Below are 19,889 nucleotides of genomic sequence, written 5' to 3'. Positions count from 1 at the left end.
ACCCATACTCACATAACCATATAATCATATAACCATTCAAAAACATGCGAAAATCACAAAGATAATAGCATACTATACAATCATCGGTCCCCACCCACATACAAATCATATATGCACGAACAGATACTAAATAACCATAGGGCCCCGCCCAGTAAGCATACAAGCACATACACATGCAAGAGCCACACAGACATCTAACACCCTACATAGCAAACCATAAGCCGACATTGGTGCCTTCGACTCACTAAGCATAGTGAAGAAACTCACCTCGCGCTACCGAATCATTCAGATAATTCCCGACTGCTAGCTTGACAGATCCCTACACTATCAACCACAAGATAAACATCCGTCAATAATCGGATCTGACCCACACTAAGTGTCCAAACTAGGGTAAAAGACCTTTTTACCCTCTTTATAAATTGGCCCCAAAGCTAAGGCCCAATTCAACAATCTAAAAGGCCCAAATCTAGCCCAAAACATCCCAAGGTCAACCCTGATCAAACTTCTGGTTAAAGTCAAAGTCAACAACCCATGTTGACCAAACACACCGTCTTGACCCTTGAACACGTCGTGTTCCTCCCTCATCCAGATAATCGGGAATTCCCCAGCCAACACACCGTGTTGGCTTGCAAACACGTAGTGTTTTCCCAAGATTCAACAACTTAATAGATTAAGTCGCTACCTTCAATTCCAAGAGCTCCAAAGCTCAGATCTAGACCAAAATGAGAATTAGAAGGGTAAAGTTTCCAACTTTACCCATAAGGACTACCAAAAGGTCCAAAAACCCAACCCACAAAGCTAGATTATGCAAGGGCTTAACCAATAAGCTTAGATCTGACTTCCTTGATCTAAAAAACCATGTAAAGTTGCCAACTTTACGTTTATGCATGCCTAATGAAGCTCTTAAGCTTAAAAGGGACTTAATAATTGACTTAATGCATGCATGACACTTAAAATCTCATAAATCTTGCACCTTTATGCTCAAAGGGACCAAAACAAACTCAAATCTGGGATAACAAGCCCTTAAACGACTTCACTTTCTAATCAACCCAAAAGTGACCAAAACACAACGAAACACAAAATGAGAGATCTAAACATATACAAGACAAGATGCAAACTTGATACCTCAGAAATCTTCCTCACAAGATGATGATTTTGGATCCAAAGCCTTTTCCCTAAACAAAGCAACTTCAAGATCTCCTCCTCTTTCACAAGGACCAACAACAAGCACCAAGAACCTCTTACTAGCTCAAGAGCACCACTAAGAGACTTAAAGATTGATTTTAGGGTTTTAGTGAAAATGGAGGCAGGTAAGGAGACCATCCATTGGGGCTTAAAGAGATTCTATAGGGTGCAATATCCTGTAAATTAGGGTTTCATTCCCAGCTTCCAACACGTCGCGTTTAGACACCAACACGCAGTGTTGACCTTAATGAGAACCGCACTTTTCCTCAACTAGACACGCTATGTTGGTTCCTCCAACACACCGTGTCCAGTCCTCAAAATGGGATTCATTCCTTACAATTGCTCATCAAGATTTCGGGTGTTATATAAAGTTAAAGAATAAAGATTTCAAAATTCAAAAATAGACAACAAATATTGGACTAAAGGACATACATTAGGCGGACGACAAAAATATGAAAACTATTTTGACAAAGTAAAAGTATGAAAACTATTGTAAGAAAGTTCTTGTATGCATATTTGTTCTTAGCAAACTTAAAAAACATATAAACTTAATATCATAGTATGAAAGTGACGACTTAAATATTATTAAAGCACCTTAAAAATGACTTATTTTGCAACAAAAATAAGAGAAAATAAAAGTGTATTTGTTTTGTTTAAAACTACGTCGTTTAAAAGTAATTATACCTAAACTTAGGTGCATAACAGCCTTATATTCACTTTTCCATATATATATATATATATATATATATATATATATATATATATATATATATATATATATATATATATATATATATATATATATATATATATATATAACAAAAAAAAATTAAAAAATTAACAAGACAAAACATTATTCAAGGGTAGGTAAAAAAGGAATTAAAGAGATATGAAAAGAAAACCACTTAAAAAATAATTTGAATTTGAATCATATCATAAGGGTATACAAAACTCTCCAAAGTTAATTGGATACATGCAAATCTGTGCTTCACGGTGTGATATGAAGGGCGTGTTCGGCAAAACTAACTGGTAGCGGACAACTTGTAGAAGATAGCGGGTAGCTTGTAGCGTTTTGTTAAACGCTATATGAAGTAGCATTTAGATTTGAAGCGTTTTGATTAAACTAAACGCTAGAAGCTTGTAGAGCCAAACGAGGCTTTCTGTTTTAAATGGAGCGTTTTGTCAAACGCTAGAAGCTCTCAAACGCTTCAAAAGCTCCGTACCGAACTCGCCCGAAATATTAATCCTCTAAAAGCGATTGTGATTTTGCTTTTATAGTGATGGCATGGTTTTGACTTTTGACAATTGAGGCGTCTCTTAATTTTCTCCTAATTTTCTTCGGTTTTCCTAAATCTTCTTATTTGTCTAATGGATAATTTCTAGTTTACCCCTTAGTTATTTATTGGCTTATCGTTTACCCCTTTGTTATACGATAGATTTGAAATTATTAAGTTTAGTGATTCTTTCTCATTAAATTAATATTTTAGATGGAACGAAAAAAGAAAATTTAATATTTTAGATATTGCAAAAGGCTTGCCTTAAATAAAAACGTGTATATACCAAATATATGTAAGGGTATTAAAAGAATCTAAAAAAATAAAAACAAACAAAATATATACAAATATATATTGACGTTAACAAACAAACATAAAGGAATGTTAATGGACGTAAATAAACGAACATTATTGTTTATGTTTGTTTGTTTATGTAAACAAATACAAAATGTTGTTCATGTTTGTTTCTTTATTAAATAAACAAAAATAAATGAAGATCATTTCAAACGATTACTTAACAGTTTGTTAAATGTTTGGTTCCTTCACATTCTAATATTATTTGTATAGATCGAATTATTTTAACTTTAAAGATTGTATATATCATATTAGTGATCATTTTTCTCAAATATATGGCTAATGTCCCCAAGGTAGCTTAAGTCTCGAAGATTCCTACTCGATCATGCTCATGCTTCCACGGTAATATGTCCATTTGTTTACATCGAGTTAGTTTATTTTTTACTTCTTTCAATAGACATATAGTTGGGTTGAGAGATTGTCAGAAGATCTTATACTTGTGGTGGTAAATGTTATGTTTTTCTTTGTTGTTTACACATGTGGAAAACACATGAAATTGGCCCACATACAATGTTTCTTAACCCTTGCGTTTTTTAGTTTAAGGGTTAACAAACTCCCTAAAGAGAAATAAAGAGAAAGTAGAAAAAAAACGTGTTATGCTTTTTCACAGTTTAGAAAACTTTTCATCAAGGATCAGTCACTTCCTATAGATTTAATGGTCAAATCGTCTTGATTTTAGGACATTAACTTCATAGCATATGGGATAATGTTTTCAATGATTTATGTGTTTTTTGTACGTATGATGGTGTATTATGTTTTTTTATAATTGTAAAAGGATACTTAAAACACCAATATACATTATTAGGGTTACCGTTTAGATGAATGATGATAAATTATGGGTGTTGTTAAAAAACTCATGATAGGTTTTTATGGTCTAGTTTTCAGCACCATCAAGTATTTTTTCACTATTCATCTCTTTATATATATATATATATATATATATATATATATATATATATATATATATATATATATATATATATATATATATATATATATATATATATATATATATATATATATATATATATATATATAAAATGTTATATTTATAATTAAAATTATAAAAAAAAAAAAAGAAAATGTATTTATATTTAAAGGATTTTTAGGAATTAAGGGTTTGTTTGGGTTAGCTTTTTTATGTAAAAAGTGTTTGGATGTGAAAAGCTGTTTTTCAGGAGTAAAATAGTTAAAAAGCTAAAAAACTAGGATTTTTCAGTTTTTTTCAGCTTTATTTTTTCTCATCCAAAAAACTGTTTTAAAAAACGTTTTTTAAATAGAGAAAAACTTCTTTTAGTTTATTAACTTTTTAAAAAGCTAAAAAACTAAAAAAAAAAAATTAAAAGCTATCCCAAACACCCACTGAATAATATTCAACCAACATAAAAAGCTATTTTTATATTTTTAATAATTGTTCATGCGTTGCCTTTTTAGTTTCTTAATATGATATAAACATATGGTATTATCTATAATATAAACATAGTTAACTTTTTTTTCTAAATTATTTTATTTAACTATAATAATATGTCTAAAACTTTTAGTTTTTTTTTTCACCTCTAAAATACAGTTAAATAAAATGCACATTTTTTTTAAATATAGACAAATTTTATTAATGTTTTCAATTTGTTAGCAATATACTTATTTTATATATTTTGGAAGTATTAAATAAATATTTTAAATTATATTATTTTGTATATACATTTTACAAGTTGTGCCGTTATAGAACACTAATTATTAAGGCTTCATTATGGTTCATCACTATAGTTGGCAGACAATTGGATTTCAGTTATCTCATAAGGCCGGATGGAATCATCACGGGAAGAGGGAGCTGGAGGCTTTCCGCACGACGAAACACCGGACCGTCGGTGCGAGAAGCGGTGGTGCGGGAACCGGAAAGGGGAGGATATGCCGCGTTCTCTCTCCGTCGATCATTGGCTGGATTATGTTTTTTTTTTGAATTAGCCGTTGATTAACGGTAATTTTTTTACTAATGGATATATGCATTAAAAGTTTTTTTTTTTTTTTTTTTTTTTTTTTACCTATAAATACTCAACTATTTACCTTCAATCAACATTTAAGCAAACCTTCTATTCTCTTTATTTCTTCAAAAATAAATGAATCCCGACAATCAAACCCCAACTTCCAATCGAAGGAAAAAAAACTCGTGGTTCGAGTTTAAACATCCCTACTCAAAACATTTTTGCTATCGATTCATTATTACAAAGAGTTTATAGCCCTCCACTCGATGCTCCCATTCAATCTCCACTACAATTTCAATACCAAAATGTTAGACAATATTATCCGATCTAAGTTCCAAATTTTTTCAAATTTTGTTGTTTTTCTGGATCAACAATCGCCAAATCAACCTCAAAACCAAACCCAACCCCAAACCCAAACCGAAACTCAAACTCAAACCTAACAATAATTCCAACTTGCCGATGAGTTGGATGACTCGGAAGAAGAAGAGATGGTTCCTGAAACTGAACCCACACCACCCCCACAACGACGCAAAGAAAAACAACAAGCGCGCAAGGGTGTCGCACAAACGGGAAGACAAAATCCCACAACATGGCTTCCACAAGAAGAGTTAGTTTTGGTAAAAGCTTGGGCTAACATTTCTGAAGATTCGATTCATGGAAACGCACAACAGGGAGAGCATTTTTGGTTTCGCATTTTAGAACGGTTTCAAGAGGAGCTATAAAAAAGTGACGACTACCGTACGAAACATCAACTAAATTTGAAGTTTTGAGAAATAGCAAAGGGACCAAGGCGACGAACAAATACTTCAAGAAGCTTTGTAATTTTACCTGGAGGAAGTCGAAAAACCATTCAAGTGGCACGATTGTTGGAAAATATTAGTCCGATGTCCTAGGTGGAAAAAATACGAGCAAGATTTTATTTTTGAAGTCCAACAATCAAAGCGAACGAAAATGGGTTCTAGTGGTTACACAACCTCCTCCGATGCTCGGGTCGGTGTAGATTTAAATCAGGATGACGAACTCGAGCTACAAAAAATTGTCCGTCCAATGGGTAGGGATAAAGCAAAGAGGAAGGGAAAAGGGACTTCTTCGGGTGCATCAGATTTCAGCATGAACGTTGACGAAATACGGAAAAAACAGCGGCGTTTCATCGATATAATCTTAATTTCTTCGAACGTTTGGCGTTCGACAAAGAAAAAGAAGAAGCAAGAAAGAAAGAAGGAGTGGGCGGAGGGACAAGAAATAGAGGATATGAAGTTTTTGATGGAAAACACCGATCATCTCTCGGGACCGGCTCTCGAGCTCGTGATAAAGAAAAGAGAAAAAATTCTGAAAGAATATTTTCCGTAGGTCATTGTTGGTTTGTTTCATTTTTTGTTTGTGTTTGTGTGTTTTTTTTTTTTAATTTTCTAGTTTTTAAAATTTTAGGTTTATTGTAATTTTTATTTAAATTAATGAAATGCATTTTCTTTTGAATTAAATTTTTTGGTTAATTTTAATTTAAAAATTATAAATCAATTAACTTTATTTAAAAAAAAATAGTGAGGGAATCCCTTCCTACTCATTCATTAGGTTTTAGGTGAAGGAAAAGAAAATGAGGGAAATGATGGTATAGCTCACAAAAAGTGAGAGAAACACCCCTCTCATATCCTCCAGTCTAATAAGTTTTCATCGAAATTTTTACATTAGATATGAATTTACAGTAAATATACAAATCAACGTTTAGGCTATCGGATTCCAACCAAAATATAATTATAAAAGACTTTAAAAATAACTAAAAAGAAAAAAAACTCAAAAATATAAGTAATTTTCACGGAAAAGTAGTTTATTTAATCTAATAAATATTGAAAACATGATTTAGAAAATAAAAATAAAAATAAATCCAACCAAAAAGGTAGTTGTAAAAAATCTTAAATTTTTTAAAATGAAAAAGAAAAAATTAGAAAAATAATGATTTAATTGGAAAAATAATCTAAATAAAAATAATTAATAATAAGATATATTTATATAAAAATAATCTAAACTAGAAAGGATTCCCCGGCGTTGCCGGGGTCGGAAGGTATTGCTTTGTAAAGTAAAGTAGCATGTTGAATTGAATTGAGATAATGCAGTAAAGAAAGATAAACAATGTCATCTAATTACATAAGTAAAGAAATCTAAATAATTATTTCTTACAATAAATGAGGAAAATAAAGAAATGGTGTCACAAATTGAACTTTATTCCCATGTATGGCAGCGGCCGGAAAACCAATCCGGAAAATATAGACCGTTCCTTTTTGTCCGTTAATGTGAGGGTAATTTGGTCTTTTCAGGTAGTAAAGATTGAATTTGTGACCACGGGTAAACCATATGGACCATTTATGTAATTTTGGGGGTGGTGGAGGTGGTGGTGATGGCAGATGATGGGTGGTTTTATGGTATTGGACGGATATTTTATAATAAATAAAACATTAATGTAAAACGAAAAAGAGACATATAAATTAATAAAAAAATCAGATTAGGAGTAAAAGAGTAATTTTGGTTTCCATCGTTGTCCTCAATGTATTAAATCTGGTAAACCACAGGGAGCAAAAAAGACAAAACGAAAGCAACGTTAAAATGACTCAAATATAGTTGAGGGACCATTTTTCAAACCAAAATGAAAAGGTTGTTTGTGAACAAAAGCATAAATGTGAAGGGTCAATATTGTAAGTAGAAATACTAATAATATGTAATAAAGGCGAGAGTTATGAAAAATTCAAACAAAACTTAAAGGGTTGTTTGTGAACAAAAGCATAAAAATGAAAGGTCAATGTTGTAAATAGTGGAGGACCAAAAGAGACCAAAAATGTGTCAATTTAGTGTTAAAATTTTTCAGAACTTTAATATATATATAATAATAATAATAATAATAATAATAATAATAATAATAATAATAATAATTAATCTAATAAAGTAAAAGAAAAACAAAAACTATAAACCAATTTTAAAAAAAATAAAAAAAATAAAAATAAAGAAAAACATAATAATTAAAAGATGATTGTAAGTGTGATGTGATAAGCTTTTTTTAATGTAGGGTTATTTTTAGGAAACCCCTGAATTATTACCGTATAATTATTATCGAACTTACTTTTTTAAGTTATCATCACAATATAATTATTATTTGACTCATTTTTATTATTAATTTATTATTACTTAATCAATAAATCATTATTATTTAATAATTATATTTTTATTACTAACTTTATTAATATTAATAATTTTAAATTTATTTTTTTATTAAGATAAAAAAACAACAATAATATTTTTTTATAATATAATAACATAAATAATATTTTAAAAAAATAAAATTCCAAATAAATTTTCATCAACCTAATATCATTGATAGTATAAATAATATTATAAAAAATAAAATCCAAACACATCTTCATCATTTTTTTTTTAAATTTAAATATTACATAACAAAAATACGAGACAAAAATAAACAACAACTAATCATCTATAGTCATAAAAGATCTTTCTGTAGATTTGAGTCGTTTATAAAATTCTAGATGCGACTTATACATAGTTGGTCATTCAGTTGCGGATGAGTCTTTGTGACGGATACATAATGCTGAAATGGAAGGCATCAGGTACTCTCCTTCTAACTGTATTATCACATAATGATTGATGTATGCAAGTGCAAATGTAAGGACATGATGATTTTGAAACGCTCTAGGACCTCTCCATAAAGGAAAAAATGTTATAGAGCCTACGCTGGTAAAAAAATGGTCGATCACACCAAACATGTTGGCTATCAGGACAACTGTCTCAGGCATAAGCATATAGTGTTATGGTGGTGCTCTCTTATCTTTCATGAAGAAAGACAATGAATCAAGTACTCCATCGCATCCAACAAAAACTCTAGAATAGTCTTCGTATGAAGTCAATAACTCGTTCTCCAAAAAACATCAATTGAATCCAACGGAATAGGCGAAACTACAGTAAAAAAGACAAAAATATTATAAAGTGATTATACATATAAAACTTGTCAATTTAATACAATAGATTTGACATACCTACATTGACATACATCGCAAGTTCGTGAGCGCATGGTAAACCGAAACATGTATGTAGTTAAGAACCACAATTCTCAGAAGTTTGTACAAATCTTTTTAACCAATGAAGCTCTTCTAAGATTTTATCCAAAGCATGCTCTGAATCATGATATCGCAGTGAATTGAATATCTCATCCTTAAACTTTGGCTTACGGATTATTATGCTCCTTGTGAAACTCTCTTTGATAGCCATGTTTTGTGACTGTATATGTAACAACCCAAAATCACGACTAAAAATTTCTTTTAAAACATTACTAAAACTGGATTTATAAAACGTATCATAAGTCAAACATAACTTTCGAGTATTAAATTCAAAAACATAATATCATTATCAGAGTCAAACATTCCCAGGCTAACTGACTATGGTGTGTGCTCTGCAATCTTCCCGAGCTCCTCTTTTGAAAACCGAGTACCTGAAACCAAAACTGAAAACCGTAAGCACGAAGCTTAGTGAGCTCCCCCAATCTACCACATACCATATAATACATATAAAGCACATACTGGGCCTTGCCCACTGCATCAGACCGAAGTCTGGATCTAGCTGCATCGGACCGAAGTCCGGAACTGACTGGGACCTTGTCCCCTGCATCGGACCAGAGTCCGGAACTAACTGCATCGGACCGAAGTCCGGAACTGACTGCATCGGACCGAAGTCCGGGACTAACTGCATCGGACCGAAGTCCGGAACTGACTGATCATGACATAGCATATCACATAACAACTATTATATTCACACATACGGCATACTGCATCGGACCGAAGTCCGGAACACATAACACAAATATGCTTGAATCACAAAGACGTCAAGCCAGCTAGCTACTACATCAAACTAAAGACCAGAACTACTGATAATTACACGGGCCGGCATTGTGGCCGTAGACCCGTTCCTACCGAAGGGAAACTCACCTGAACTGTTGAGCCCTGCTGATAAACCTCTGGCTGCTACTCGACAATCCCCTGAACCGCTGCCCCTCTAGCTCTCCGAGCTATCAATATACATATAACACTTAGTCTGACAGTCAACTAAGTCAACTCTGGTCAAAGTCAACCTTCCAGGTCAACCCTACTCGCCGAGTCTTCCTAAAGACTCGCCGAGTTCATAAGCTCAGGGTCTTTCTTATTCGCGACCCGACTCGCCGAGTCAGTCCATGACTCGCCGAGTCCAACTAGTTCCAAGTTCTGTCCTGCCCAACTCGCTGAGTCACCACCCGACTCACTGATTCGAGTCTCAACTCAAAAGGGTTTAGGGTTTCGCGATCTGACTCGCCGAGTCCAAGAACAGACTCGCCGAGTCCAAGACAATCTTCAACCAACTCGTCGAGTTGTTCATCCAACTCGCCGAGTCCATGCCTAACCTCAACCGACTCGACGAGCTGTTCATCTTACTCGTCGAGTTCCTCCTCTTCTTCAAGCTACTCGCCGAGTCCACTCGAAGGACTCGCCGAGTCTATCCAGTCTTCAATCCATGCAGTGGCTTTTCGAGCCAAACAGAACTTCCAACTCATAGATCCATACTTCTAGGGCCTATTACCCACGTAAAGTGGCAAACTTTACGTGTAGATTGAGAGATCTATGCTCAAAACACACTAAACTAGGGTTTATGGCAAACATGCTTCCTCAACATACCAAGGGCTGATACTTTAGGGGATTCAAGACCAAAACCAACATGGATCTGAGGTAGCAACCTCAGATCTGAACCTCCAACTCGAATTGGTTACAAATCATACCAATAATGACCAAAACTCACACATAAGAATAGATCTAGATGCAAAGGGAGTCCAATCAACAGCTTATTACCTCCAATTGATCTTAAATGTCTTCTCAATCTCGGATCTACAGCCCCTTCTTGCTCTTCCAAGGCTTTTCTTCCTTCTCCAAGCTTATAGCTCTCTCTTTGATGCAAGATCTAGCTCAAAAACGGATATGGCGGCTAGGGTTGATGTTCTGGGGGGTAAAGAGGCACTAAAGGAACCCTAGGAAAAAGAATGAGACGCTTAAATAGGCTCCAAGTCCCGGATTTAGGGTTTTCCTCATTCAAACCCAACTCGTCGAGTCTCCTTGGCCGACTCGCCGAGTCGGTCGCTAACACCTCACCCGCTTCCCGCTCGGACTCGCCGAGTCCCTCCTTGGACTCGCCGAGTCTCCCCTAAACTTGAGGTTTTCTTTCTTTTCTTGGCTTTCCAAACTTTGGGGTGTTACAGTATAACTGTTTCAGTAACATATATGCATTTATCCAAATCATGTTTCCGAGATGCTAGGTGTTTTTTCAGCTTAGCGTGCTGGCTGTCAACTCTATTTGTTGTTGAATTTCTAAAATTGGTACTTTGATCGGTCCACAATGATACAAATTTTTCGGGTACTTCTCGAACCAAGTATTATAAAGATACCCAAAAACAACTAAAATGTGAAGAAAAATCAAATTAGTATGATTGAATGAGTAATAATTATTAAAGAAATTAAGAGTTTTGAATACACACACACACACACACACACACACACATATATATATATATATATATGTATATAATGCTTGGAACTTTGGACAATAATGATTGAAGGTCAGCATAATGTTGCAGGTATGCACTCGGTGTCGGAGATTCGTCTCATCTCTTCCACATTGGATGAAGGGAACCCTAAGTCTTTTCTGATTTGATACGTCACCTATAATGCTTTGTTATATCGTTGAATATATGCCACCGATAAAGTAAATTATTACTTTATGGAAAAACATCTCCACACACCTTTATCAACGCCAAATCTCTATCGGTGACAATGACACAAGGACAAAAAGAGTCGTTAATCTTCAATTTCAGACAAGTCAATACCCACATGTAATTGCTTGTTTTTTCACTATGCATGAATGCTAAGACTATGGAAAACGTCATTCTCGTAGAAGTGACACCAAAAGTTTCCAGAAATGAAGATTATACTTCTTGGTTTTGCATGTAGCATCCATCAACACCACACGTGGAAATGCGTGCCACATCTGTAACGATATTGGGTGCATAAAAAACAACTCCTATAACTTGTTAGAACTTTCATTATTACGATACTCAGTGTTATACCCTTTATTACGCAAAATGTGCATGGCATTTTGTATTGGGGTTCTACCTTCTCGTTGAGATATCTTAAACTTATTGAGACAATTGTATATAGTTGTCACTGAAGACACATTCTTTTCATTTGCTGTTGTATCGTTGACAAAATATCTAACGGTTTAACATTCAATTCTATCAAATTTTGGACCAAACGAGTCTCTTTATCCGACAATCGCATTGCAAATGAATGACCCTCCATATACATTGATGGTTTGTGATTGTGCTCATCAGATACGACCTTTAACTACCAACCATCATGTGCCTTTAAATACTTTCCTATCAATTAGAATGAACATTTTTTTTGTTTACGCATCTTTACTTCTGGATATACCACCACGATCAAAACAAATGAATACTTTAGAGGTGAATCCAAAAGTTGTTGCCTTCGATCATTTTATGACTGTAAAAAAAACCTTGAGAACACGCCACATTTTATACCCAATTCTTCAAATCTTCGATCTTAAAACCTAAAAATTAGGAGAAAAATTTAATGTTAAATAATCGATAAATTAAAAATTAGAAATTATACACATATAAATCAAAGATTAGAAATTATACTTTGTTGGTAGAAAATTCTGAAATATTCGCCTTTTTCTCGTGTAAAATTATATTGAAAAAAGAATAAATAATTAAAAGCTGATTAAAAATTAATCAAAAAACACGAATTTTTTTTTTTAAAAAAATTGATCAAATATTTTATAAGTTTGAGTAGGGATGAACAAAAGGACTGAACCGGCCGGAACCAGACCTGAACCGGGAACCGGCTTCGGCCCAAATCAAGAACCGAACCGGCCCGGCGGTTCTACCGGTTCCCGGTTCCTACCGTTTCTTGTCGTGTCTTCAAATGTTGGAACCAGTCCTCGAAAAATAACATCATACGGTTCCGGTTTTTGCCGATTCTACCGGTTCCGATTATATCGGTTCCGGTTCCTACCGGTTCCCGGTTCCAAAAATCCACAAAAATAACGTCCCGGTTCCGGCCCGACCGGTTCCGGTACTGATTCCGGCCGGTTCCCCGATCCATATGCTCATCCCTAAGTATGAGTAGCCCAATGTTGATTTTCTTTTAGCCCAATGTCCATTATATTGTCCATGTAAAACCCTAGGAGATCCTTTTAACATTTTTTCAGTCTCTCTCTCGTGGGTTAGCTGTTGCCGCTCGCCGCCGTCATAGCCTTGCTGACGGTTCCTCAATCTTTCTCCAACTTTTCTGACGAGACCAATGTATATCATCATGAATGAAAAAAAGTTATTCATCATTAAAGACTTTGCAGGTGCAAAAAGGTGTCAATTAAGGGGGCCACTTTTGAAATCCACTCAGTTTAATTCAATTCTTGAATTAAAATCATGTGCAAAAAAATCCACACTAAAAAAAATTACAAAAAGATTGTTGTCCTGTTACACCCAGACAAGAACAAAATCATTGGAGTCGATGAAGCCTTCAAGCTCGTTTGTCCTATTACAATGAGTATTTCCGGCCAACAATTATTTCTCCGACGATGTCTTTCCGTTCACTAAATGACTCCGGTGATGTATTTTCCGGCAGTGTATGGCTCTGGCATACCCCGACTTTCCGGGAATGTATTTAATTTAGAATTTGTTTTTTGTGTATAAGTTTTATTTATTTTCTAGTTTGAACAGTAAATTTAAAGATGTTTAATTATATACGTATTAATTCTGACGAGGTTGGTGAACAGAAAACTTTTATGAATTGAAACTTTGTATTTGGATTCATAATTTGACCACCAAAGTTTTACACTTTCTCTTTTCATTCCTATGATATCGTCTTCTTTAGCCAATCAAAATGCCACCGCCATTCACCTACAACCACATGACTCCTCCGCTGCTTCTCAAGCGGTCGTCGTCTCCGGCGGAACTGGAGTTCCAATCCTCCTCCGATTAGGTCGGCGTCTTCGTCTCCCAAGAACCGACAAAGCGAAGATGGTGCTCTGCTTCAAAGACCGAATTCAAGTGAAAGACTACACCATCTTCATGGGTCTTACAAATTCGTGAAGGATGCGGTTTTGTGCGCCGTTTTTATTGTTTGATTTCTTCCATGGCCGATGCTTCTTCTAACCTCCGCCGTATACTCTCTCAGCCGCTCCTTCTATTCTTCAAGGCATGTATTTCATATGTGCTCTTAATTAGAAGTGCTTTAACATCTTCAATAAACGCAACTTATATTTCCGGGTCACTATTGGGTGTTGAAATCTTCAGCTCTAACTCCAAGATGGTGTTCTCTTATTTCTATATTTAGTTGTTTGCTTATCTACTTGTCTAAACATTTACTCAATCTCATTCTTCTGATAGATTTTGTTATATCTTCCAAATGGAAAGTCTCAACTAGGTTATTGTTTTTCTGTGAGAAACCTGCCTATAAGGTATTCTATGAAATGTCTGACCCAATTAAGGTGCTCATTTCAGCTTATTTTATATGATTCTTTACTTGATTATGTTTGTTTGATCATATATATATATATATATATATATATATATATATATATATATATATATATATATGTGTGTGTGTGTGTGTGTGTGTGTGTGTGTGGTTTGGTCTGTGATTGAGCTAGCGAGTCTTTTAATAACGATCCTAATAAAAATCTAACTTGAGTGTTGAAGGGGTTGAGATGTGAAAGAGTAATTTAGTTTGATGATTGCTAATTCAATGAATTAGTTTTGATGAAACGCTTCTACGTTATTATAATGGGAATGCATGGATTTGCGTCAGGATCTTTGCTTTTAGTCAATAATGATGGGGTCTAAAATACCCTTCAATAGTACTCCTGCAGTGTGTTCAACTTGACAAACAATTTGATGAAAATCTGACTAAATAAAAAACCTAAAATACCATCACTTTGTTACTTTGTCTTGACATACAGTTTGACAAAAAAAACCTAAATACCTAAAATATCGTCAGTAGTCTCTGTTTCTTTGTTTGACTTGTCACATAGTTTATTAGCTATCTTTGACTATGGTTCTCTAAAATACTCTTTGTCTTTAGTTCATTAAAAATCTTTAACTATTAATCAAATACCTAAAATACCCCTCAATATAACTCCTTTCGTTCCATCCTTCTTCTTGATTTTAAGTTTGATTATAGGGAATGTTTTCTATGTAAATTGAGATATAGTACTGGTGCTCCTCTATGTAAATTGAGATATAATACTTGGTTGAAAAAGGATTAGATAAACAATAATAACTGATTGTGTTCTTAATAATTTCAACCATCAAATGTTACTTGGCAATCTTTGATAATAACTGTTGCTCTATAATTTGTTGTGGTTGCAGATCATCTTCTCAACATATGAACGATGAGATTTCTCTCTTTGGTGACATAATTTTTGCTTTTCAGGGTAAAGCATTTTGAAATTTTTTTAATTATTATAGCGTCGTACTTTTTAACTTTTCTATTTAAGATATTATATAAAATTTTCAAAAAGTTGTGTTACAAAAGCATGTTATCAGTCAAAATTGACAAAATTGAAATTTATCAACATTTACCAAAAGTTGATCCAACCCGTTGCCAACGTCGCAGGTAATTACTACTAGTTTTAATGGTTTTTCATGTATTGTGTATATCAATGAGATAACTCTCATTAAAAATTTCCTGTCGTTCGACTGCATTGGAAATCGGACCATTTAGTAGGTTGGTGTGTAGTAGGGTTAAGTAAAATGGTGTTTAAAAAAAATCTTTTTTATAAATTTATCTACGAACTAGTGTGTGGTAAATGGTTTTACTTATGAACTTTTAAAAAAAAATTTAATAAAAACCACACTAGAATTAAAAATAACATAAAAGTAAAAATTACATTTTAGAAAAAAATAAAAAACAACATAAAATTAAAAATTACATTAAAAACCTAAAAGAAAATCATGAAAAAAAAAAATAAAAAAAACCTAGAAATCAAACATAACATCCAAATTTAAATTGCGTTTGAGCTTATATTTTTCACAAATCGAAGTTTTCATCAATTTAGTCGCCTCATGATCTTTAGGGTCGAGGTGTTTCACATCTTGAATCAACAACGAATATTCTGTGAGTCGGAGAGTTTCAGCTATATGTTTCTCCAGTGTTGTATTTAATTGTGCCATTTATGCTATCATTTCCGCTGATCTAGTTGACTGCTTCGTTCTGACTGAAGAATTTGACGATAGCGCTTTTCCTTTTCATTTTCCTTTTCCTCGAGCTTTTGCTTTATCCCTTCCCATGAGACGAGGATGCGGGTGTATTTCTTCAATGTCGTCGTTGTCATCGTTAAGATCAACGTCAATATGACCATCCGATGATATTTGTTGCGAACTCGAATATGAAGATGTTCAACTTCTTTTTGGCGGATTAGCAATGTCTTCATGTGTTGCAAACTCCTTCCACATAATGCTTCTTTTGACAAATTCTCACACATGAATGAACTTAAAAGGCTTCAACATGTAATCTATGAATGTTGCGTGTGTTTTCTTTCAATAGAATCACTTCACTTTTGCCGCTAGCTCATTGTTTTTCGAAGTTTGTGTAAATTTCGTTCCAATGAGTCATGAGTTTGCTAACAAGATTCCATTTTGAGTTACATTGGTCGGACGTCCGATAATCTCTCAACCCATAACAATACAAAACTGTTCCGTAAAATGTAACCAAAATTGATCACACGATAGGCCCTTTCCCATGTTGCTATCTTCAGATATGTCGACCCATGCCCTTGTTATTTCTGTCTTTCTTTTTGAGTCCATCTTCTCGGATCGACCTTCACCTTTTTTTGGTTGTGGTTGTTTTTCGTGATCGGAATCATAAAGTGTTTCGGTTGCAGGTGTGAAAGGCGATTGAGATTTAAATTGAAATTGGGTTTGGGATGTTGTTTGGGGTAATGGGGATTGGAATTGAAATTGTTGTGACATTAGAAATTGTGAATAATATCTTGGAACACCACCTACAAATGCTTGGTTTTGAGATGGATCGATTTGTGGTAGATAAGGTGGTGATGATGCCAGATTCTAACCAAAAAGTGCAAATTGGTTGGAAGCATTTTGGTTTGAAGCATTTGGGTTGGAAGAGTTTGAGGTGTTGAAAGATATTTTGATTATGTGTGTGTTTTGAAACATGTATGTGTTTTCAAATGAAAGGTGAATGAACTATATATATATATATATATATATATATATATATATATATATATATATATATATATATATATATATATATATATAATGGTAACTTTGGAGATTAATAATAATAATAATAATAATAAAAACGGTAATAAATCCGTTGGAAACCAACAGTTATTTTGTTCCAATGTTCGAAATGTTCAACTTCACCATCGGTAGGTTTCCATTGTTAGTATCTCACCAACGGTAAAATGTGGGTAGGGCACGGTGTTTACCGGCGCTGAAGATGTCAACATCAGACTATCGCTAGTAAAACACAGTCCACACCGCGTAGCCCGAAGGTTTGACTTTCGTTGTTGGACGGTAATTGGGGATTTAGGGGGATGCTCGTCTTTATCTTTGTTAGATTTTAATTCTTTATACTTTTTGTATTTTGTTCCAAGTATGTGATAGTTATTGTATGGCTTTTTATACATAGGGTAAATTAAATTGATGGTCCCTATGGTTTAAGGTAATCGGCGTGCTTGGTCTTTAACAAATTTTTTTAACTCGAACCATCCCTACTTATATATATATATATATATATATATATATATATATATATATATATATATATATATATTAGTTATTTAAACAATAAAATAAATTAAAATGTGACCCTTCCCTACCCCCAACCTCCGGTCACTACCACCGATACAAATAAGAACCCTAGATATCAGAAATTCAAACTAAACCTAGGTAAGCAACAAAGATATTAAAATTGAACTAGAAATCAAAAATTGGGATCAGATGAAACCTATAAATCAAAATCAAAATGTTTTAAACCCCAACACTTTCATGATGAAAACCCATCTGAAACGATTAACGAAGCATATAACATTTGAAGCCTGTCTTGATGCTCTCAGACCATCGGTTCTTTATCAACCCTTCCCGTGAATATTCCTAATAGCAATGAGAAAGGATTTTGTCGATGCTATGGGAGAAGGAGAAACACACAGAGAGAGAGAGAGAGGGTGGGGGAGAGAAAGAGATAAATAGAGAAAGAGATTTGATGGTTGTTTCCAATCTACTTTATTTTTTTAAAACCAAATGATTGTCGTTTCAGAGAAATATAGTGACTTTGGAGTGTAAATCGGGACCGATGACGCCTTTAGAGAGTGGTTTCTGGCGAAGTAGATAGGTGGTGGAGGATGTCGACAGTCAACGATGGCTCTAGAGTATAGATCCATGCTTTGTGACCGCTCTATGGAGGCTTTATATGGGCTTAGATAGAGTATAAAGGTGGTGAGGGATGGTCGACGTCTTTGCTGTGGTTTCCGGCCGGTGGCGGCGGCATGGAAGTGGTGTCCGACGATTGTGGATTTAGTTTTCCATTAGGGTTCTTGATTTTAAAGAATAGGGAAAGATTCAACTGGTAAGGAAGAAGGAACGTGGATGAAGATGAATAGGGTATGAAGGGATGATGACGACTATATACATTTTTTTTAATTTTTTTTATGTTTATTTTTTCAATTTTATCAACTTATGTTTTATTTATACTTTTTAATAATATGTAAATAATGAAAAATATATACAATAAGGGTAATCTTGTCATTTTATATCTATCATGGACTAAGCGTGCAACAAAAATATAAAATAGGGATGGTCCGAGTTAAAAAAAATTGTTAGGGACCAACCATGCAGACTACCCCAAACCACATGGACCATTCGTGTAATATATATATATATATATATATATATATATATATATATATATATATATATATATATATATATATATATATATAGACTATATTGATTTAATATTAATTGATGGAAGTGGATTTTATGTAGCCTAACTGGTCCCATGGTTCTTACTTTTATGGGAAATTATCATAAAAGCCCTTAAGTTTTCCAAAAAATGTCGGTTTTACCCTTGGATGAGTTTTAGGGGTATTAAAGCCGGATACTTTCACTAAATGTATCAAATATCTCATTTAACAGGTTGGACCCTTGGTAGCCGGTTACCCATATGCTGATTTGGCATTTTAGATGACATGTCAAACAACATGGGCCCCATTTTATAACCCTCTGCCACATAACCCTTCCCCTCCCCCGTTTCTTGCATCCTCTCGCACCGTAGTATTCTCCTATGCTAAATGCCAACATCTTCTGCAAAATCAAGCTCAAATGTGAATTCACGAATCAAGAAGAAGATCAAAGTGAAGTGTTGGTGTGAAGATTTATGCCCTATGTTTTTTTCAGGCACACCAGAAAATCCAGGCAAGAAATTTTGGGGGTGCCCTAACTATAAGGTAAAAATCATTTTCCCTTTTCTTTAGTAGGATTCCAGTAAGGGTATTACGCACTGACCTAATTATGTAGGGAGAAGGAGGTTGTGGGTTTTTCAGATGGATTGACAATGAAGAAGTTCAAAAACAAGATATGATGCCAGAGTCAAATCGAATTACAGAGCAACAACAAATGATGGCATTAATGCAGATGGTTGTTGTTTTGTTAGGGGGTACATTGTTAATGCTTGTTCTAGTTGTATACAAGATTTAATTGCAGTTGGTTGTTATGCCATTAGTATTGTGATCTTGAAATATGTAGTGCTGATGGTATGAAATATGTAGCTTTTGATGGTATTTAATACTTTGGTAGATATATGTAATGTTAGGATTGTAATTTTTAATGTATGGATGTTAATTGCAATGTATGGATGTTAATTGGAGTACAAGTTGGTTTGTCTTGTAAGTATATTGCATAAAATGGTATTACAGTAAATGGATGTTAATTACAATGTTGGATGATTAATTTCAGTAAATGGAATTTGGAGTACAA

At 33.9% G+C, this 19,889-nt stretch overlaps 1 protein-coding gene across 1 annotated transcript; it reads left to right on the top strand.

Annotated features, from left to right (window-relative positions):
* The first annotated feature begins 19,204 nt into the window (after positions 1-19,204).
* Positions 19,205-19,610, top strand: LOC111913452 (uncharacterized). Its single transcript, XM_023909150.1, has 2 exons — positions 19,205-19,360; positions 19,431-19,610. Exons 1-2 carry the CDS (start codon positions 19,205-19,207, stop codon positions 19,608-19,610), a joined length of 336 nt encoding a protein of 111 aa, XP_023764918.1.
* Positions 19,611-19,889: the final 279 nt, after the last annotated feature.

This window comes from Lactuca sativa, chromosome 7 (genome assembly GCF_002870075.4).
Source record: "Lactuca sativa cultivar Salinas chromosome 7, Lsat_Salinas_v11, whole genome shotgun sequence".
NCBI classification, from domain to species: domain Eukaryota; kingdom Viridiplantae; phylum Streptophyta; class Magnoliopsida; order Asterales; family Asteraceae; genus Lactuca; species Lactuca sativa.
This window is presented reverse-complemented; position numbering and strand designations above follow the sequence as displayed.

Bases quoted from the DNA above. Each gene is read 5' to 3' on its own strand.
- LOC111913452 (XM_023909150.1), top strand. From the start codon at position 19,205: ATGCCAACATCTTCTGCAAAATCAAGCTCAAATGTGAATTCACGAATC. The intron at 19,361-19,430 runs GTAAAAATCATT...CTAATTATGTAG, and splicing joins GGGGGTGCCCTAACTATAAG to GGAGAAGGAGGTTGTGGGTT.